The sequence below is a fragment of the Condylura cristata genome, unplaced genomic scaffold (assembly GCF_000260355.1).
Source record: "Condylura cristata isolate star-nosed mole 26May11 unplaced genomic scaffold, ConCri1.0 scaffold00004, whole genome shotgun sequence".
Taxonomy (NCBI): Eukaryota; Metazoa; Chordata; class Mammalia; order Eulipotyphla; family Talpidae; genus Condylura; species Condylura cristata.
The window spans coordinates 7,191,654-7,207,292 of NW_004567105.1; the positions used below are offsets into that span (position 1 = coordinate 7,191,654).

Consider the following 15,639-nt stretch of genomic DNA (forward strand, 5'->3'; position numbering starts at 1 on the left):
ACAGGCCAGAGGTACAGGAGAGGTGAGAGGATTCACCAGATGCAAAGCGGGGAGTAAAACAGGCAGATCTATGAAGCAGATCTATGAAGTACTGAAGGGAGCAGTGGGCGGGACAGAAGAGGTCTGCCCTGTGTGTGGGTCAGCTGGGGGGGGGGGGGGATGGAACTGGTGCTGAAGAGGCAGCAGGAGCTTCACAGTGCTGCGCTTTAACCCATTGTGCTACCAGGGAGGGTCCCGGGGTATTTTTGCTCTTCGTATTTTATCATCTTTTTGGGGGGTGTAGGTGGAAGTGAGTCACTATATCTAACCCACATTTCTTTTAAGTGAGAAGAGTAAGCTCCACCTCCTCGGGGTGTGGGAGAGAATCTACTTTCCCTATCTGGATCTTTAAGGAACATGATCTCATCTCCCCATTTGTACTGATCTATTCAGTCGTTTACTCTATACTTTGAGTTGTAACGCAAGACTCCTTTAAACCATTTGTTCATGTTGTGAATTTTATTGTAATATTTTCGTTACTATGAAACAAATTGTTAAATACACTAAAAATGGTAAGACACTTACCTGGGCACCCCAGTGCACCTCAGTGTCCTGCGCCAAACAGATGCTCAGATAAGGTTGCAACAGAGCATCTCCCTCTCCCCACCACGCTCCTTCCCCCTGCTGCCTGCACCCCAGTCTGCAGAGCGCACAGATCCCAGGGCTGTTCCAGGCGCTGGTGTGCAGGAGTGAGCCAGACAGTGCAGGCTCCGCTCTCCTAGCTGATATTCTAGTGCAGGAGGAAGATTTCAGACATGAGGACAGGTGATCAAATTGGTCATTTCAGGTAGTAAACGTGCTGGGAAGACATCGGAGTAGGGGAATGTGAGCGTGAGTCCAGGCGAGCAAGAGACGCCTCTGGGTCACTCTGCCAAGACATCCCGTGACCCTCCCAGACGCATGCTGGTGCCTCCGCCTGTCTCGGTGTTCTTGGAAGTCGTTAGGAACAACCTGCTGGCAAGCCTGCACAGAGTGATAGGTGCCCACCCCAGGGCCATGACAGATCTCCCCCCACATTGGTAAAATCCTACTGGGCCCATTGCAATCCCAACTGTTCCTCAACCAACCAACCCTGCTAGGACTCGAAGTGTCCATGCTGCCCCCTAAAGGTAGAATCTACTCACCACACCCTGTCTGTCCTCCAACCAGCCCCCCTTCCTCAGGGCACACTGCAGGGATTCTGGGTGGTGAGTCAAGCCTTAGTGATTCTGTCCAGACCGGGAGGACACAAGGCTGTCATCACCCACAGGTCTTCGGCTGGTTGTCTGCGGAGAAGCCGCATCAAGACAGCATTCACTAAGGAGTCTGACACCATGCACCTCCCTTTTCTATTTCCAGCTCTCAGGGGTCTGTCGGGAACTATCTGAGCATTGTGAAATCCAGTTCAAAGAGCTGGTTACCCAGCCCCTTTTATAGCAAAAACAAGCAAAAAGCATCAAACAGGATGAACGTTCAAGACTCTAACTGGGTCTTCGGGATTCCTGACCCTCCCAGCCCCTGAGTAGTATCAAAGATATTCATTTTCTTGTCATTTTTCTCCGCTCCTGAACCTCTATCTCCTCAGGCAGGAGAAAATAAGAAATGTTCCAGATGGCAGAACAAGAAATGATAGGATATAGAACAGACAAGGCCTTGCATTCATGCTCTGGCCTGAGTGTCTACATTTTCCAGACAAGGGAACTAAATAATCACGGCATTTGGTCTGTTTTCTTCCCCACCGCTGGGTAATGATGCATTTTTGTCTGAGAAAATGGATTGATAAAAAACCAAGAAGCAGGAACCAGTGTAAAAGGAGGCCAGAAGTCAGAGGATTTGTGGGTAGAAGACTAATTATCAAGGACACTTGTTATTTATGGCCAGCGCCAGGAATAGGAAAGGAGCAGGGAGACAGAAAAAAATCTTCAGCAGTTGATGAGGGGAGTGAAAGGGAGTGGATCCCGCTGTCAGTCCACAAACCTTGGCCACGCCTGCCCCTCTGCATGTCGTTCTGTGCCAGAGTTGGTGTTGCACTCAAGGAGACAGCAGTCTGGGTTTTAGAGACAGAAGGTCACTTCCAGAGTATTCCCTGGAAGTGAAGTTAGGTACATTCCTGACACTCCTGTGTGCTAACACAGCTGGCTCCCAGCTGCATGGTGGATACCTTTACATCTGTTCCCCCACATCCTCTGAAGCAGTATTATTGCTTCCTTTTAAGAGACTAGAAAATACAAGTTCAAGTGCACTGCAGAATTATCGGGGTGACTGAATTGGGAAAAGCAGGGGAGACACCTGCCTTGTTCCCCACCTGTCTGCACTCTCCAGTCTCTGCCCACTCATGTGAAACACAGCTCAGAGTGGTGCTCTTCCTGGGCCACCCCCCTTCAGGCCTCTCCCTGAAGGCTAGCCAGCCCCCCCCCCCCCGACTCCCTACCTGCTTGATTTTCTCTGACTGGTATCGCCCACCCCCTTCTCTCTCGTCCTAGGATCTGTGACACTCGGCTGTCTCTGTTATAAATCTTGATTCTTAGTCCTCCTCACCCCATCGAGACTTGCTTCCCTCCAGTCTCCCTAGGTGGTACAATGGCCGTTTCCTTCTGTAATTTAATACTCACTGTGATGCACCATCTCGTTCCACCAGCCTTGATCTTGACCACAGACTGCTGCTAGTTGCTGTCATGTCCCTCCACAGGTGTGGCTATCTCTCTGGTGTCAGGCAGCTGAGCGAAGGTTCTGGAGGCATGTGGGTCTATCTGCTTGTCCCTTGCTGCTTGGCAAGGAAGGGGATTAGTTTAAAAAAAATTGTCCTTCTCCTTAGGATAACAAACAAGGGGAGAACAGAGAGAGCTTAAACTCCTTCAAGAAAAAAGTGACAAGCTGTTTGGCCCTTAGATGATAAAAAGGGAATATATTTCTCCATGCTAAAGTCCACATTAATAGACTTTTATAACTGATTTGCTGTAGATAGACACAATGTCATCATTACAATTTCCATTCCTGAACCAAAGGGCAGTGGATGAATACTAATTACCTGCCAGGCACTATGGTGCTCAGAGAAGAATAATAAGTCATGCTCCTTGCCTGCCCAGAATTCACATTTTAACACTGCCAGGTGCAGGCATGTAAATAAATAATTACAGGAGCGTGCCGGGAGTTCTCTAATAGAGCTAAGTGTATGAATCTGTGGCGTGCTAAGGAAGAACCCAGCAACTACCTTGCGTTTTATATAAGGAATGTTTACAGTGACAATCAGAAAACCCAATCTGCTATGACTTAAAATAAGGAGTTTGAATTCCATAACTAAGAATTCTAGGGTGGGCCCCTATGGGCCTGCCTACGTTTGTAGATCAGCAGTGTAGAGACCCCTCCCTCACGGTCATAGGAAGGCTGTTGTGGCTCCAGTCATCGTGTCTCTGTTCACAGCAGTAACGTGGGGGGGGGCAAGGAAGAGATGCAAATGCCATGTTCCCTAAACTTTGGATTAGGAAATCAAATACATGCTTCCTCCATGAATTTGAGAGGCAGAGTAAGCCTGGGTCCATGATTGCTCCAAGTTGCAAGGGTGTCTGGGAATTCAGGGAATAGGATCATTACAATGAGCTTAGATCTTAAATGGATCATGGCCCATTCGCAGGGTCTAGGGACATTGTAACTACAAATTAAATTAGTGTTCTGTTAAGAATAAGGAACAGGGTAGAAAGAGAGACGTACTGAGAGGCAACCTTCTGCTCCCAGTCGTCAGGAAGATTTACAAAAGTGCATTTGAGGAGCTTGAGGACAGAAGGCCCTGTTCTTATTCAGCAGGCATTGCACACAGTCTTGATTTCTTGGCACTTGTGCACCAGGAATTATTTGTGTGAACCCTCTGGGTTCTAAGTACTTCAGGCGCCGGTGTCATGAGGCACTTCGCACACCGCTCTGTCCTTGTGGGAGGTCTTGCTTTCTCCTGTGCCTTTGATGCATGATAGAGTTTCCCATTTCTCCTTTAATCATGTTGACTTCCACTGTCTTCCCTGATGATGTTTAAGTTTCCGGGACAGTAATCAATTTCCATCAGTGCCTGGCTCACTGCAGGTTGACTCCAAGTCTGCACAGATCCTCAGATGCTTCAGATCCAGCCAGACTGCACTCAAGGGGCCCCCACCTCCATGCCACAGCTGTCAAAGCCCACCTGGTGTGCAACCTGCATGTCCCCCTCTTGGTCTCCTACTCTAGAGGTTCAGCCCCTGCAGCTGCAATGTCCCAAGTCACCCTGCAGCCCTTCTGTCCCAGGGATGGGTGGGCCCCTGTGCTGGGAAGGAAAGGTAGGTCCGCTTTGACCCTATAATGTGTAATCTCACATTTCTGGAAGCAGAGTCATTTCATGGGAGAAGGAAGGGAGTTTGCAGATTCCTCTATCTGCTTGAGTTTGAGTCCTAACTCTGCTTTCTCACTGTGAAACGTGGCAATATTATAAACTTTCCTTACCTGTAAGATGGGACAGGCAAATATCACTCCTGACAGTGTTAAATAAAGAATACCTGAGCTGTGACAGGTGAAGTCTTCAGAACAGTGCCTGACAGATAGCAAGCATCCATTGTATGTCGGCTGCTAAAATAATAGTTGTGCCTGTGCTGATGTGCTTCAGCAAGTGGCATCTGTTCTGATAGGTCTTCACCACAAGTCCTGTAGACCTACATGTACTTACGAGCTCCTCGCCAAAATCTATTTTGGGCACAGGCTCCAGTGTCACTCCATGTCATGTTAGATATCTTGTCAGTAAATGTCATCTAAACCACAGCTTGCTGCCCCCAAGCCAGCAGCAATGAGTGAGTCTTCCCTCAAGGGGCCAGGAAATGACATTACTTAGCAGTTGACAAGCACTGATCAAAATGATCAGTGATGCTAAACCTGAGTGGGGTTCTCGGGCCAGTAAGGGGTTAGCAGAAGCAACAGTGGCCCTGGAAACTTGTCTTCACTTCTCACTCTGCTGTGTGACTCTGGCACAATTGCGTCTCACTCTGGGCCTTGGTTTTTCTGTCAGTCAATTAGCCCAACCCAAAGACAGTCACTAATAACCTCTCCTTAACATTTCTTTAAAAGCATTTACCATACTTTGGGAAGATCCCTAGGAGCAGAATTGCTGGGTCCTATGGAAGCTCCATTTTTAGTAGACTAAGGAACCTCCACACCGCTTTCCATAGTGGTTGGACCAGTTTGTATTCCCACCAGCAGTGTAGGAGAGTTCCTTTTCAACACATCCTTGCCAGCATTTATTGTGGCCTGTTTTGTTTTGTTTTTTAATATATGCCATTCTCACTGGTGTAAGGTGGTCTCTCGCTGTGGTTTTGATGTGCATTTCCCTGCTTATGAGCGGTATTGAACATTTCCTCGTAGCCCTGTTGTATTTCCTCTTTGGAGAAGTGTCTTTTTAGTTCTGCCCAGTTTTTGACTGCATGTTTGGAGGAGGGAGAAGGATCAAAACAGGGGAGAGAAAATCACAAGGGACTATAGTAATGGTTCACGGGTGCATTGGTGGTGGGAATTTTATGGGGAACACACTTAAAAGGAGACAGTATACAAGCATATATTGTACAAAAATGGACAGTGATGTAAATATATACATATATATTTAAATACATATGCATATAAGTAAAGGTATCTTTAGGCAAGGAAAGAAAAGAGCACTTACCATACGTGTCATTTGAAATGCATGGTTATGTCATGCCTGTCTCTCCCTCTTAGTTTTAAGTTCCAGAAAGGGAGTTGTGATCGCTTACCTCTATTTCCCTGTTCACAGCCCATCAGAGCCTGGCTCATCTTTGGCGATCACGTGAACATGTTTTGAATGAGTGAATGAAGTGGTAGAAAGAGAAAGCTTTGGGAGCTTACTGAGTGACCCTAGGCCAGCCTCCGCCTCAATGTTATTGTTTGTAGAACAGGACAGTAATAGGAACAGCCTTACTAGGTTGTTTTGAGGGCTAAATGTGAGCCCACAAGCCAGCCCTAGCTAATGTCTAGCATAGAATGGGTATTAGATCAGTGATTTATGTCTCCAGAGTCTAGCACAGGAGAATGGAGTGTTCTGATGATTAAAAACCAGTAAATTCATAAATTCATAGTCTTTGAGAGTAAATTCAGTCTTTTGATAGTGCTTACCTACAGAGGGTAGCCAGGTTGCAGAGTTCTCCAAACCCTTTCACCTGCCAGTAATCACCCCCCCACACCTACACACACACACACACTCACACACACTCACTCAGTCACTCACCTTCCTCTACCTTCCTTTAATCCTTGCTTCTATTTTGCACACCAACATTTGCTATAGATGAAGCACTAACCCAGATCTGGGCAGACACAGCAGATGGAGATCTGATGGGGTAAGTGATGGCCCAGGTTAGATGGACAACAAGAGACCTGTATCCTCATCCCCACCCTGACCTGGTCCAAACCCACCTTGGGATCTTTAGGCAAAACTCTTCTCCTGAAACCTCACCCCATCTGCCGATGCTCAGCCCGTGGGCCAGCGCACAGAGGCAGCGAGGAAGTGGGTTGGACTTAGCACTAGCTTGTGCCTCAGCCCCGCCACTTACCAGTGGAGTGATGTGCAAGTCATCTCTAAGAAACGGACAGCGGGGCTAAGTGGGCTACGTTGGAGGGTTTAATGAGAGTGTCTCCAAAAGGCCTGGCAGATTGGTGCGTGCTAAGTTAAAAGATTTGTTTGTCTGGGGGCCCACTGGCCAGCCCTTATTTTCACTCGGTTTAAATGTCTCCCTGTTGAGGAAGTCCAAGTTTCCTGAGTCAGATGCACATCCGTCAGCCTCCCTGCTGGTTCAGCACTTGGCAGGCACCAGATTCTTTTGCAGCAAAGACGTGATCCCCACTGGGAGTGAGTGACACCAGCTAGCATGCAATTATTTTAATGTGTGGCCCAGGACCTTGTCGGGCTCAGGTTGGTTGTATTCACAGGGGAGAGTCCTCCCTTCCACCCCTTTCAAAAGGCACAGGAAGGGAACTGCACCATGCACATGCGTCCTTCCTTGAAATGCAGGTGCTGCCGGTGACTTCATCCCAAGCAAGGTCTGCTGACCTCTCCGCCCTCTCCCAGTGCTAAACACCTGCTTCCTTACTGAATGCTGCCCTGGGTCATGCTGGCGGGAGGGAGGAGGGAGAACACTAGCAGTGCAGGCTGGTGGTCCCATCTTTGGGTGGGGGACTCACACAGGTGGAGTCACCCCGACCTGCAGGCACTGTGCTCAGCATTTGTGCAGCTTTCTTTGCCACCATGGAATTCGAGGAGCCCCTGACCCCCACTTTGAGGAAACTGAGCCCCCCAAAATGAAACAGGAATGTGTCACGAGGGCTGGTCTGACACCCCAGTCCTTGCTATGCTGTTGAGCATCACTGGTTGCGGGTGGGCAGGGCATATCGGAATGGCCTGTGCCATGTTCCTGCCCTCGTGGTACCCTGAGATGGGGACTTGGTCTCGCAGAGTGCAAGGTCTGTTGCTGCGTGCAGCGAACCCGAGAGAGGACTGAGGCTAGTGGATCTTCTAGACCTCTCTGCACACAGATGCTGGGCCCTCTGCAGGTGCCACAACCGGGAAGGACTGAGCTCCTGGTGCCCACTGCCGCTCCTCGCGGAGGCTGTTTCTCTGCCTGGGGAGGAGAGGGTGAAGAAAGGGGATATTCTGCTGCATTTTGTCTCCTCTATAAGACGACAAAGCATGATATTTTTTCTAGCTGTCGTCTCTTGTTCTCTGTGTAGAGGATGCACACGTGAGCCCTGGAATCCAGCTGATTCAAGCTCATGTTGAAGCCAGGCTTTGACACTAGCCCGCTGTGTGGCCTTGGGCAGGTTTCTCCTCCAAGGGGTCTTCATCTCCAACATTGCTGTTCTGGTCAGGGTCTTGGTGAAGTGTCGGGAAGGCAGCACGTGAAGCTGATGGTGAAGCTTCCTTAGCTGAGCTTCCAGCGAGGACACAGCAGCACTGCTGGCAGTGACAGCGGACTTGCCCTTGTTGGCCCTCGTGTCACTTCTGGTCACCCACCTCACCCCCCGCCTCTTCTCCAGCTGCATCTGTGTAACCAGTCATCTTCCTTAAGCCCAGAGTCAGCCAGAGCCCTCCTTAAGACCCCAGTGAGGCCATCTGAGTCCTGCAGGTGGTCCTGCCCCCCCAAGACACACGACCTCCCCAGCTCTCAACATCTGCCCACCCCACCCCGGCCCGGTGTGCCCCGATGCTCTCTGCACCAGGCCTTGTCTCCCCAGGCACCTCCCGCACATTCTTCAATCCAGCAGTCTCCTGTGAAGCTTCTCTGAGTGTTTCTTCCTCATCCTCCCCACATCGTTTCAGCCTAATTACTGTTTGTGCACGACCCCAACCCCCAGCCTTGATGGATGCCCTTCCTGTGCCAGGTACTGCTCACCTGCTCTGCCTGCGCAGACACACCTTGTCGTGCTGCACTTGGCTTCACTGTGCATTGTAGAATCTACATTTTTTACAAATTGAAAGTTGGTGACAGCGGGTCTGTTCATGCCATTTTTTTTTTCCCTAGCGGCATCAGATGATGGTCAGCATTCTTAACATAAACGATAAGTTTGTACATTTTTTAGATGTAATGCTGTCGCATATTTAGAGATGAAGTAGTGTGTAAACATGAGTGTATGCACTGGGAGCCAGCACATTCGTGTGACTCACTCTGTTGTCCTGTCTCCATATGGCTGACGTCTGTGCCCACCACCCGGTGGAGGGAGCTGTAACTGTGGGCTTCTCACAGCTCTACGAGGCAGTGAATCCGTGAGCTCTGGCAGATTCCTCTGCATGATTCCAGCAGAGAATTTAACCTTTAAAAATGGTAACTAGACATCAAGTATTGATTGGGAACTAACAGAGCAAGAATACATAGTTGGGGGAAACAGTTACCACCCTGAGAGCTGAAGGAGCAGCAGGAATAGCAGGGAGTTAACACATGTGGGGCTGGAACTCAGACCTGGCCCGGGATCAGTAGGCAACTCCAGGGGCAGCAGCCCAGGCCAGGAGGACATTGACATTGGTTCTGTGTGTTGAAAAAGCCGCCAAATGAATTTGCCTGTTGCTGATGGCCAACTTGTGGCTAGATGCCATCAGTCCTACTGGCAGATAGGGTGCTAGGTCAACCTGAAGAGGCAAGCGGGCGATCCACCTGCCTCTAACAGGTGTCTAAGAGGTCCACCTGGCCACTCAGCTCCACCCCTAATTCCCAGCAGCTCCCGCTCAGGACGTTGGGTTCGTGGCATGCTGGGATTCGTAGTCCTCCATACCTGCGTGCTTGCTGACTGACGTGGAGATGAAGGTGGCGTCCCTTCGGGACAGCATTCACTGACTCGGAATTTGCTCCTTGCAGCTCCAGCGACATCCCATCATGTTGAATAAATGAATGAGTCCACCAGTAATGCTTATCCCAGGGCCTGAGCCTGGCTGGCTACAAACATGAGGTCTCGTGCCTGACTGCCCCTCTCTCACTCACCAGGTCATTCACTGGAACTCCCCCAAGAAACTTCGGGTGAAGAACAAGCATGTGGAGTTTTTCCGCAACCTCTACCTGACCTTCCTGGAGTATGACGGGAACCTCCTGAGGCGGGAATTGTTCGGCTGCCCCAGTGAAGCTGATGTCAACAGTGAAAATGTAAGTGGCTCGTGCGGAGGGCGGCAGAGCGTTCTGGACTCTGCCAGGCGCGGAGCTGACCGAGATGCACAAGATGACATCCCTGAGCCGGGGCTCACTCCCCGTGGACAGGTACTTCATGTTCCTCACAGACGGAGCTTGGGCCAGGTGAGTCGGAAGTGAGTTTCCAAGCAGAGGGACACCAGGGAAACAACAGATAAAGTGTCTCTCCACAGCCAGGACATTGTGGGCATGGCACCTCACAGGAGACCCTGGATTCAGGACGGTCAGTGAAAAAGGTGAAACGAGAGTTTCACAGAAAATAACCCAGGCCGTTAGGGGTGAGCATGGAGAAGAAGGCAGCAGGTAAGCCATGAAGCACCTGCCTGTTAGAACAGAAATAAAACTGAGGCACAGAGAGGAGAAGCGGCAGCAGAAAGTGCAGAAACAGCAGGGCCAGGACCTGGCTTTGGCGGCAACACCTTCCTCATCAAGCTGCCATTCTCACTCCAAGGAGCGGAAGAAGCTGGTGCAAAGGCCCTGGGGCAGGATGGATTTTGACGTGAGGAAGGGACTAGGAAAAGTTGAGCAACACGGAGGCGGGGTCAGGTGGGAAGGAGGTTGTGTGCTGAGTCAAAGTGCCAGGACGTTGCTACTGTTATCGTTATGGCTTCTGTTATTGCTCTGGTGCCATGGAAATTCTTTGGGGCTCCCAGTGACGTGAGGTGCTCAATAGAAGGTCTGCAGGGGAGGCTCTCACCTGGCGCTGTGCTGAGGACTGGGCTCGAGGCCAGCCCCACCGGCTGGTATCACCCTCCAGCTCTTCTCCTCCCCAACCCCGCTTCTCTGCTTTTCTCAGTTTCTGCCCTTCTTTGAAGCTAAGAGGACCATGAGCACTTGAGCTCCATTTCAGATGCTGGGAAGCACTTAGAGGTTTTGATAAACACCGGTCTTTGGTTTTCCTTTAGTTCTCTTTACTCAGATCTGTCTTTGTCATCATCATCAATATCGGAGTGCCCGTTCGGCACTTTTCTCCAAACACTAAAGGAAAACTGTTCTCTTGCTGCTTTCCTTCCTCCCCCTCTGTGGAAGAATCTCAGATAAAAAGCCTTGCAGGATGAAGTCGTCAGTTAATCATCTGTATCAGTGAGTTCTGTGGGCGCTTCTCCGTGTCTTGTGAAGCGGGACCCCTTTTATAAATGGCTCGCCGGCTCTGCCCTCCCCTGGAGGGTCATCCGGGTACAGAAGTCGCCAGGCGTCCTTCTCACGGTCTGCTAGTGTGCTGATTGGCCCTGTGAGTGTGCTGGACAGCAGGTCAGAGCTGGGGCGGCCCATCCCAACCTGTAAGCAGCTCGCCAGTGAACAGTGATAGAGATGTCGGGGCTATATGGATCTGGGAAGACCGTGAACAAAATGTAGACTCCCCACAGTGCACCCCCATCCACTGCCATCCCTAATGCTCCTTCTGAGCCTGGCTCGGCCGCCTGCCCTCATAACATCCCGTTTTCATTCCATCACAGCATTGCTCCCCATTCAAAACTCGCCTTCATTTCCCCCCCAAATGTAAGAGCAGAATGTAAGAGGACTGAATGGGAGATTTTGCGCTGACACCCTGTGAGGCCTCCTTCCCCAACACCCAGCGCTTCGTTACTGAATAAACTAAACAAGCAAGCAAGGAGGGTGAAATTCTCAGGGAAAGGAAGAACACACGAGGTTGAGATGGAAAGAGAACTTGCCGGTCGCTAGTGTGCTGAAGCAGATAAGATGACTCAAGAGTCAGAAGAGGAGCCTGCCTAGAAGCGAGCCTCAGCCCCGTCCACCAGAGGGCTTCCCCAGGGTCAGGGGTACACTCTAGAAGCGCATTCAGCTCAGTGTAGCAAAGAGTGGAAGGGCCAAGGCTGGAAGCAGGGAGAGCAGGAGAGAGACAGCCACATCCCAGGGGGGGACAGGACTCTGCCGTAAGGTGGCAGCAGTGGGGGTGGGGGAAACACATGGATTTTGTGGGTGCTACGAACAAGGAGTAGGAGCTTCCGGCTCTCATAAACCAAGAAAGTGGGGCCCAGGCCCTGCTCCCACTAGGTTCCTGTGGCCTCGCTGGCCTGCTGGGGAGAGGAGAGTCTGTGACTTCACACCCCTGGAGGGCATCTCTGTGTCCCACCTTGGTCCTTCACAACATGTCAGTGTCACCTGCAGAGACAAGCAGAATGAAAGGGTGAGCTCTGGCCACGGCCCCCAGCTGACGCTGCCAGCTTTGTGGTGAGCAGCGCCGTGACCACGCAGATGGTGAGACCCCAAAGAAGTGACGTCTTGGTTGCACTGGTACTCCAAGCTGGGAAAGGGCTCTCGTACCAGTGACTAAGTCAAAACTTGTCCAAACAGACTGCAGGCCTAGGGTGGTGGCCCTGGGAAGCACGCATACGGAAGCCTGGCCCCCAAGCTGCTTGTCTAGGAGGGGTTCAGGGTGTGACATGCCAGGCAGCGGTGCTTTGAGGGCAGTGAGAAGGGCATTTCCCAGGGGTAGGGGAGAAGGTGCATCCAGGAGGACTTCCTGGAGGCGGTGAAGTTGGAGAAACAAATAAGGAGGAGTGAGTGGGGTTGGAGAGCAGATTTAGTGGGCAGGAGATTTAGTGAGCTGCAGAGAGCAGGAGCTGACACAGACAGATCCAGCTGAAGACTCTGAGAACTCTAAAGGCTGTGTGTTCATTTTTGCCTCTGTGTTAATTCTTCATGACGGTAAGGTGTGGGCATCCAGAAATTGCAGAGCGCTCATTTACTGCACTCAGAGAAGCACATGATGCTCTGAGCGTCTATCTCGCCGTCTGGAAAGTGGGGACAGTGCGGCCTTTATCATAGGGTTTCGCTGGCAGTTTGTGATGTCACCAAAACTAGGTCTCAGCACCGGGCGCGTGATTAGTGCTGTGGCTTTGTTCACAAACCACAATGCCTTACCTGCCTCATCATAGTCAGTTCTCTAGGAATGGGTTTTGGGTTTTTCGGGCTCCTTCTAGAAAGCCCTGGCAGAGGGAGGAAGCTGCAGAGCAGCCTCGAAACCCGTCTGTGAAGCATGCATGGTGCCGTCACATTTGATCAGGATCAAGCCGTCCCAGGAAGGCTTCCCACCAATGAGGAGACTCATGTGGGAAACAGAGGGTGTTTGGCCAGTCTTGCTCCCAAAAGGAATAAATTAAGAAACACAGGAAGCCAGGGCAGTCATCTCTTTAGTGAGCAGCAGAAAAACCCAAAACCCACTCCCACGAAACCCCATTTCAGAGTCTCTGTTTGGGGCGTTTATTTGGGGATAACACAGTTTGCTTCAGGAGAGCTGGCTCCCCGGTGGTAGGGAACGGCAGTAGCTGATGGCACGCAGCCACCACTGCCCTCTGGCTCGCCCGGGCATCTCTCCCTGGAAGCAGTAAGTTAATTTCTGGACTGCCATAAGCATTCAGTAGGCATTAGCTACCGTTATTTGATTGGAGTCAGGATGGAGGCTGGCCTTCCATACATGAGCATTTCTCTCCCTTTTCCTCAGCAGCCCAGCCTCTCAGGCACATCCAAGAAACCCTGGGACATCACAAAACACAGTTGGATAATCACAAATATACTCCACCGCCTAATCCATGCAAAAATCCTCTACAGCAGCCTAACAGGCTTGCATCTGGCCTCTGCTGGAATCCTCCCAAAGACAGGGAGCTCACCTCCTCCGGCAGCTTACTCCCCTGTTGGAAAGCCCCAGATGCTAACCCCTTCTTCCTCACGATGCGCTGGAACCTTCTCTGCTGTAAGGAATCCATTCATGGGGCCCTGTCTTTTGGAGCAGCGAAAGTTAAGGACACCCCTTGTCCCTGACAGCCTGGCAGACGGTGTTGGCTGTTGCCTTGCAGGGGGCTGTTCCAAAGCTTGCAGCTGCCCCTAAGCTTTGTGTCTATGTGTGTCACAGAGTGATGCTTCATGGGCCAGAGTGCCTTGCTCCTCCCGAGGGAATTTTCCAGGCCAAGGAAACTCACCGCTTTAAATGCCAGGCTACTGAAATAAAGGTTTTGACTAAGGTGGATGGGGATCTGGAAAAGCACCTGTGTTCCCTTTCGTGCCCTAAGCATGCTTGACTCCACCACGGTTCCCTGTGAGGGGCTGCACTGAGTAGGCTGGAGAGTAGCGCTCGCTGAGGGGGGGCAGGGGAGGAGCGGGTGTGGTGCATCCCGGCAGGAAGTGGCCACAGACTATTGCTTATTCTGCAGTTTCCTTTCTGACAGCTGTCACCTCCAGCTCATCAGCTTCAGCACAGCCCTCTCTGGGCTCACATCCTTGTTCATATCTCCCCCAGCACCCACAAAAAGAAAAGCCCATGGCATACAAGTCAGAAAGACAGTTTTTTTTAAAAATGATCACCCATTATCATGGTAGAAATTACATTACGGGGCCCTCCCTGGTGGTACAGCGGGTTAGGACCCAGCACTGCAAGCTGGCCGCAGCAACTTCAGTGCGAGTTCAATTCCTGCCCCGGAGGTGACCCACATGGCGTGGCAGACCTCTCCTGACCTGCCCGCTGTTCCCCTCGGCAGTGTACTTTGTCAGTCAGCCTGTTCTGCTCCCCACTCTGTCTCTGGTGAATCCTCTCACCCCCTGAACCTCTGGCCTGTACCCCAGTACATATGCTAAGTAAATCTTTAAAAAAAATTAAATTAGGAAAGATAGCAAACATGTAAGGAGGGAAAGAGCAAACAGTGACCCAGGTCAAGCCTTTACGCAGCGTCTCAGGCGGAAGACAGACTGCAGGCTCAGTTTCCTTATCCTGTGTCGCACAGATGGCACTGCCTGCTGGCTCCACCCCCTCCTGGGCTCAACCTCACCCCTAGGGACCCCAGGGACAGCCCACCGGGCAGCTGGAGTTGCCCGCCCAATCCAAGCCCCTTCATCCAGCCTCCAAGCCCCGTCAGCACCCCGGGGCCAGCAGCTGGTCCGTCGCCCGCCTCGGGCCACCTGTGCTGCCTGAGCACCTTTGCTTCTTCTCATCTTTGACGATGGGTGATTTCCCGCTAGAGGAAGGGAGACAACTCCTGTCTTCACTGCAGCAGAGGCGGTGGCATGAGGCTAGAGAAGAGGGAGATGCTCAGCATAGTACAGGCAGGGGGCGGGGCCTGGGCAGGCCGGTGGTGTGGGGGCGGGGTCTGGGCGGGGCTGGGGCGGGGCTGGTGGTGTGGGGGCGGGGTCTAGGCGGGGCTGGGGGCGGGGCCTCGAGGCTGGCAGGCCTTCCCGCTCCCAGGCATCGTTGCTGTCCCTGGGCTCTCTCTGGCCTCTCCTCATGGTCTCTTCCTCTCACAGCCACGCTGGCACCACTCTGTGCCACGCCATCCTCTGCCATGCCGCCCCTAGAGCCTCAGCCCAGGCGCAGGGGTGCCCCCTTGCGCACGCCCACACCACACCCCGCAGGTGCCCAGGCACTCGTCGCCCAGGCCCTGCTCCCAGGCGCCTCTTGCGTTAGCGCAGGAGAGGCCCACAGAGGCCAGGGCAACGGCACAAAAGCCTGAGCCGCGCTTACCCCCACTCCAGTCATTCCACCTTAGGTGGTGGGGTCATGATGGGGAGCCCGGTATGCTGCGCTCTGAAATGACAAACGGGGATGCTGGGTCTGCTGCAGGGATGGCGACACCACGTTTGAATGCTGTGGTGTCATGGCAGCCAGTCATTCTGCTGTTTGCTCCTTTGTTCACCGGGGTGCTTGACCCTACTCTACTCACACCCTGTGCAGTGGTCAGCATGGTCCCCACCCTCTAGAGGGGGGAACAGAGACTCAGAATTGAACTCAGCACAGGCCGGTTGCAAAGTGGAACCAGGGTCAATCTTGGCCCACGGGGACTGTGGGCCAATGGAGCGTTAAAATTTTAAGGCCCATCCCGGGCACAGCACTCCCTCCTTCCCTGGGTCAGCACTCCCTCCCACCCCTGGCCAGCACTCCCTCCCACCCCTGGCCAGCACTCCCTCCCACCCCTGGCCAGCACAC

The 15,639-nt window shown here is 52.1% G+C and overlaps 1 protein-coding gene across 1 annotated transcript in view; it reads left to right on the forward strand.

Moving 5' to 3' along the window:
• LARGE (like-glycosyltransferase) overlaps positions 1-15,639 on the forward strand; it is a 419,193-nt gene that overhangs the window by 370,042 nt on the left and 33,512 nt on the right. Inside the window, exon 10 of the mRNA XM_004675709.2 lies at positions 9,507-9,662. Within this exon, the coding sequence (XP_004675766.1) occupies positions 9,507-9,662 (156 nt within the window). The remainder of the gene's footprint in view (positions 1-9,506; positions 9,663-15,639) is intronic.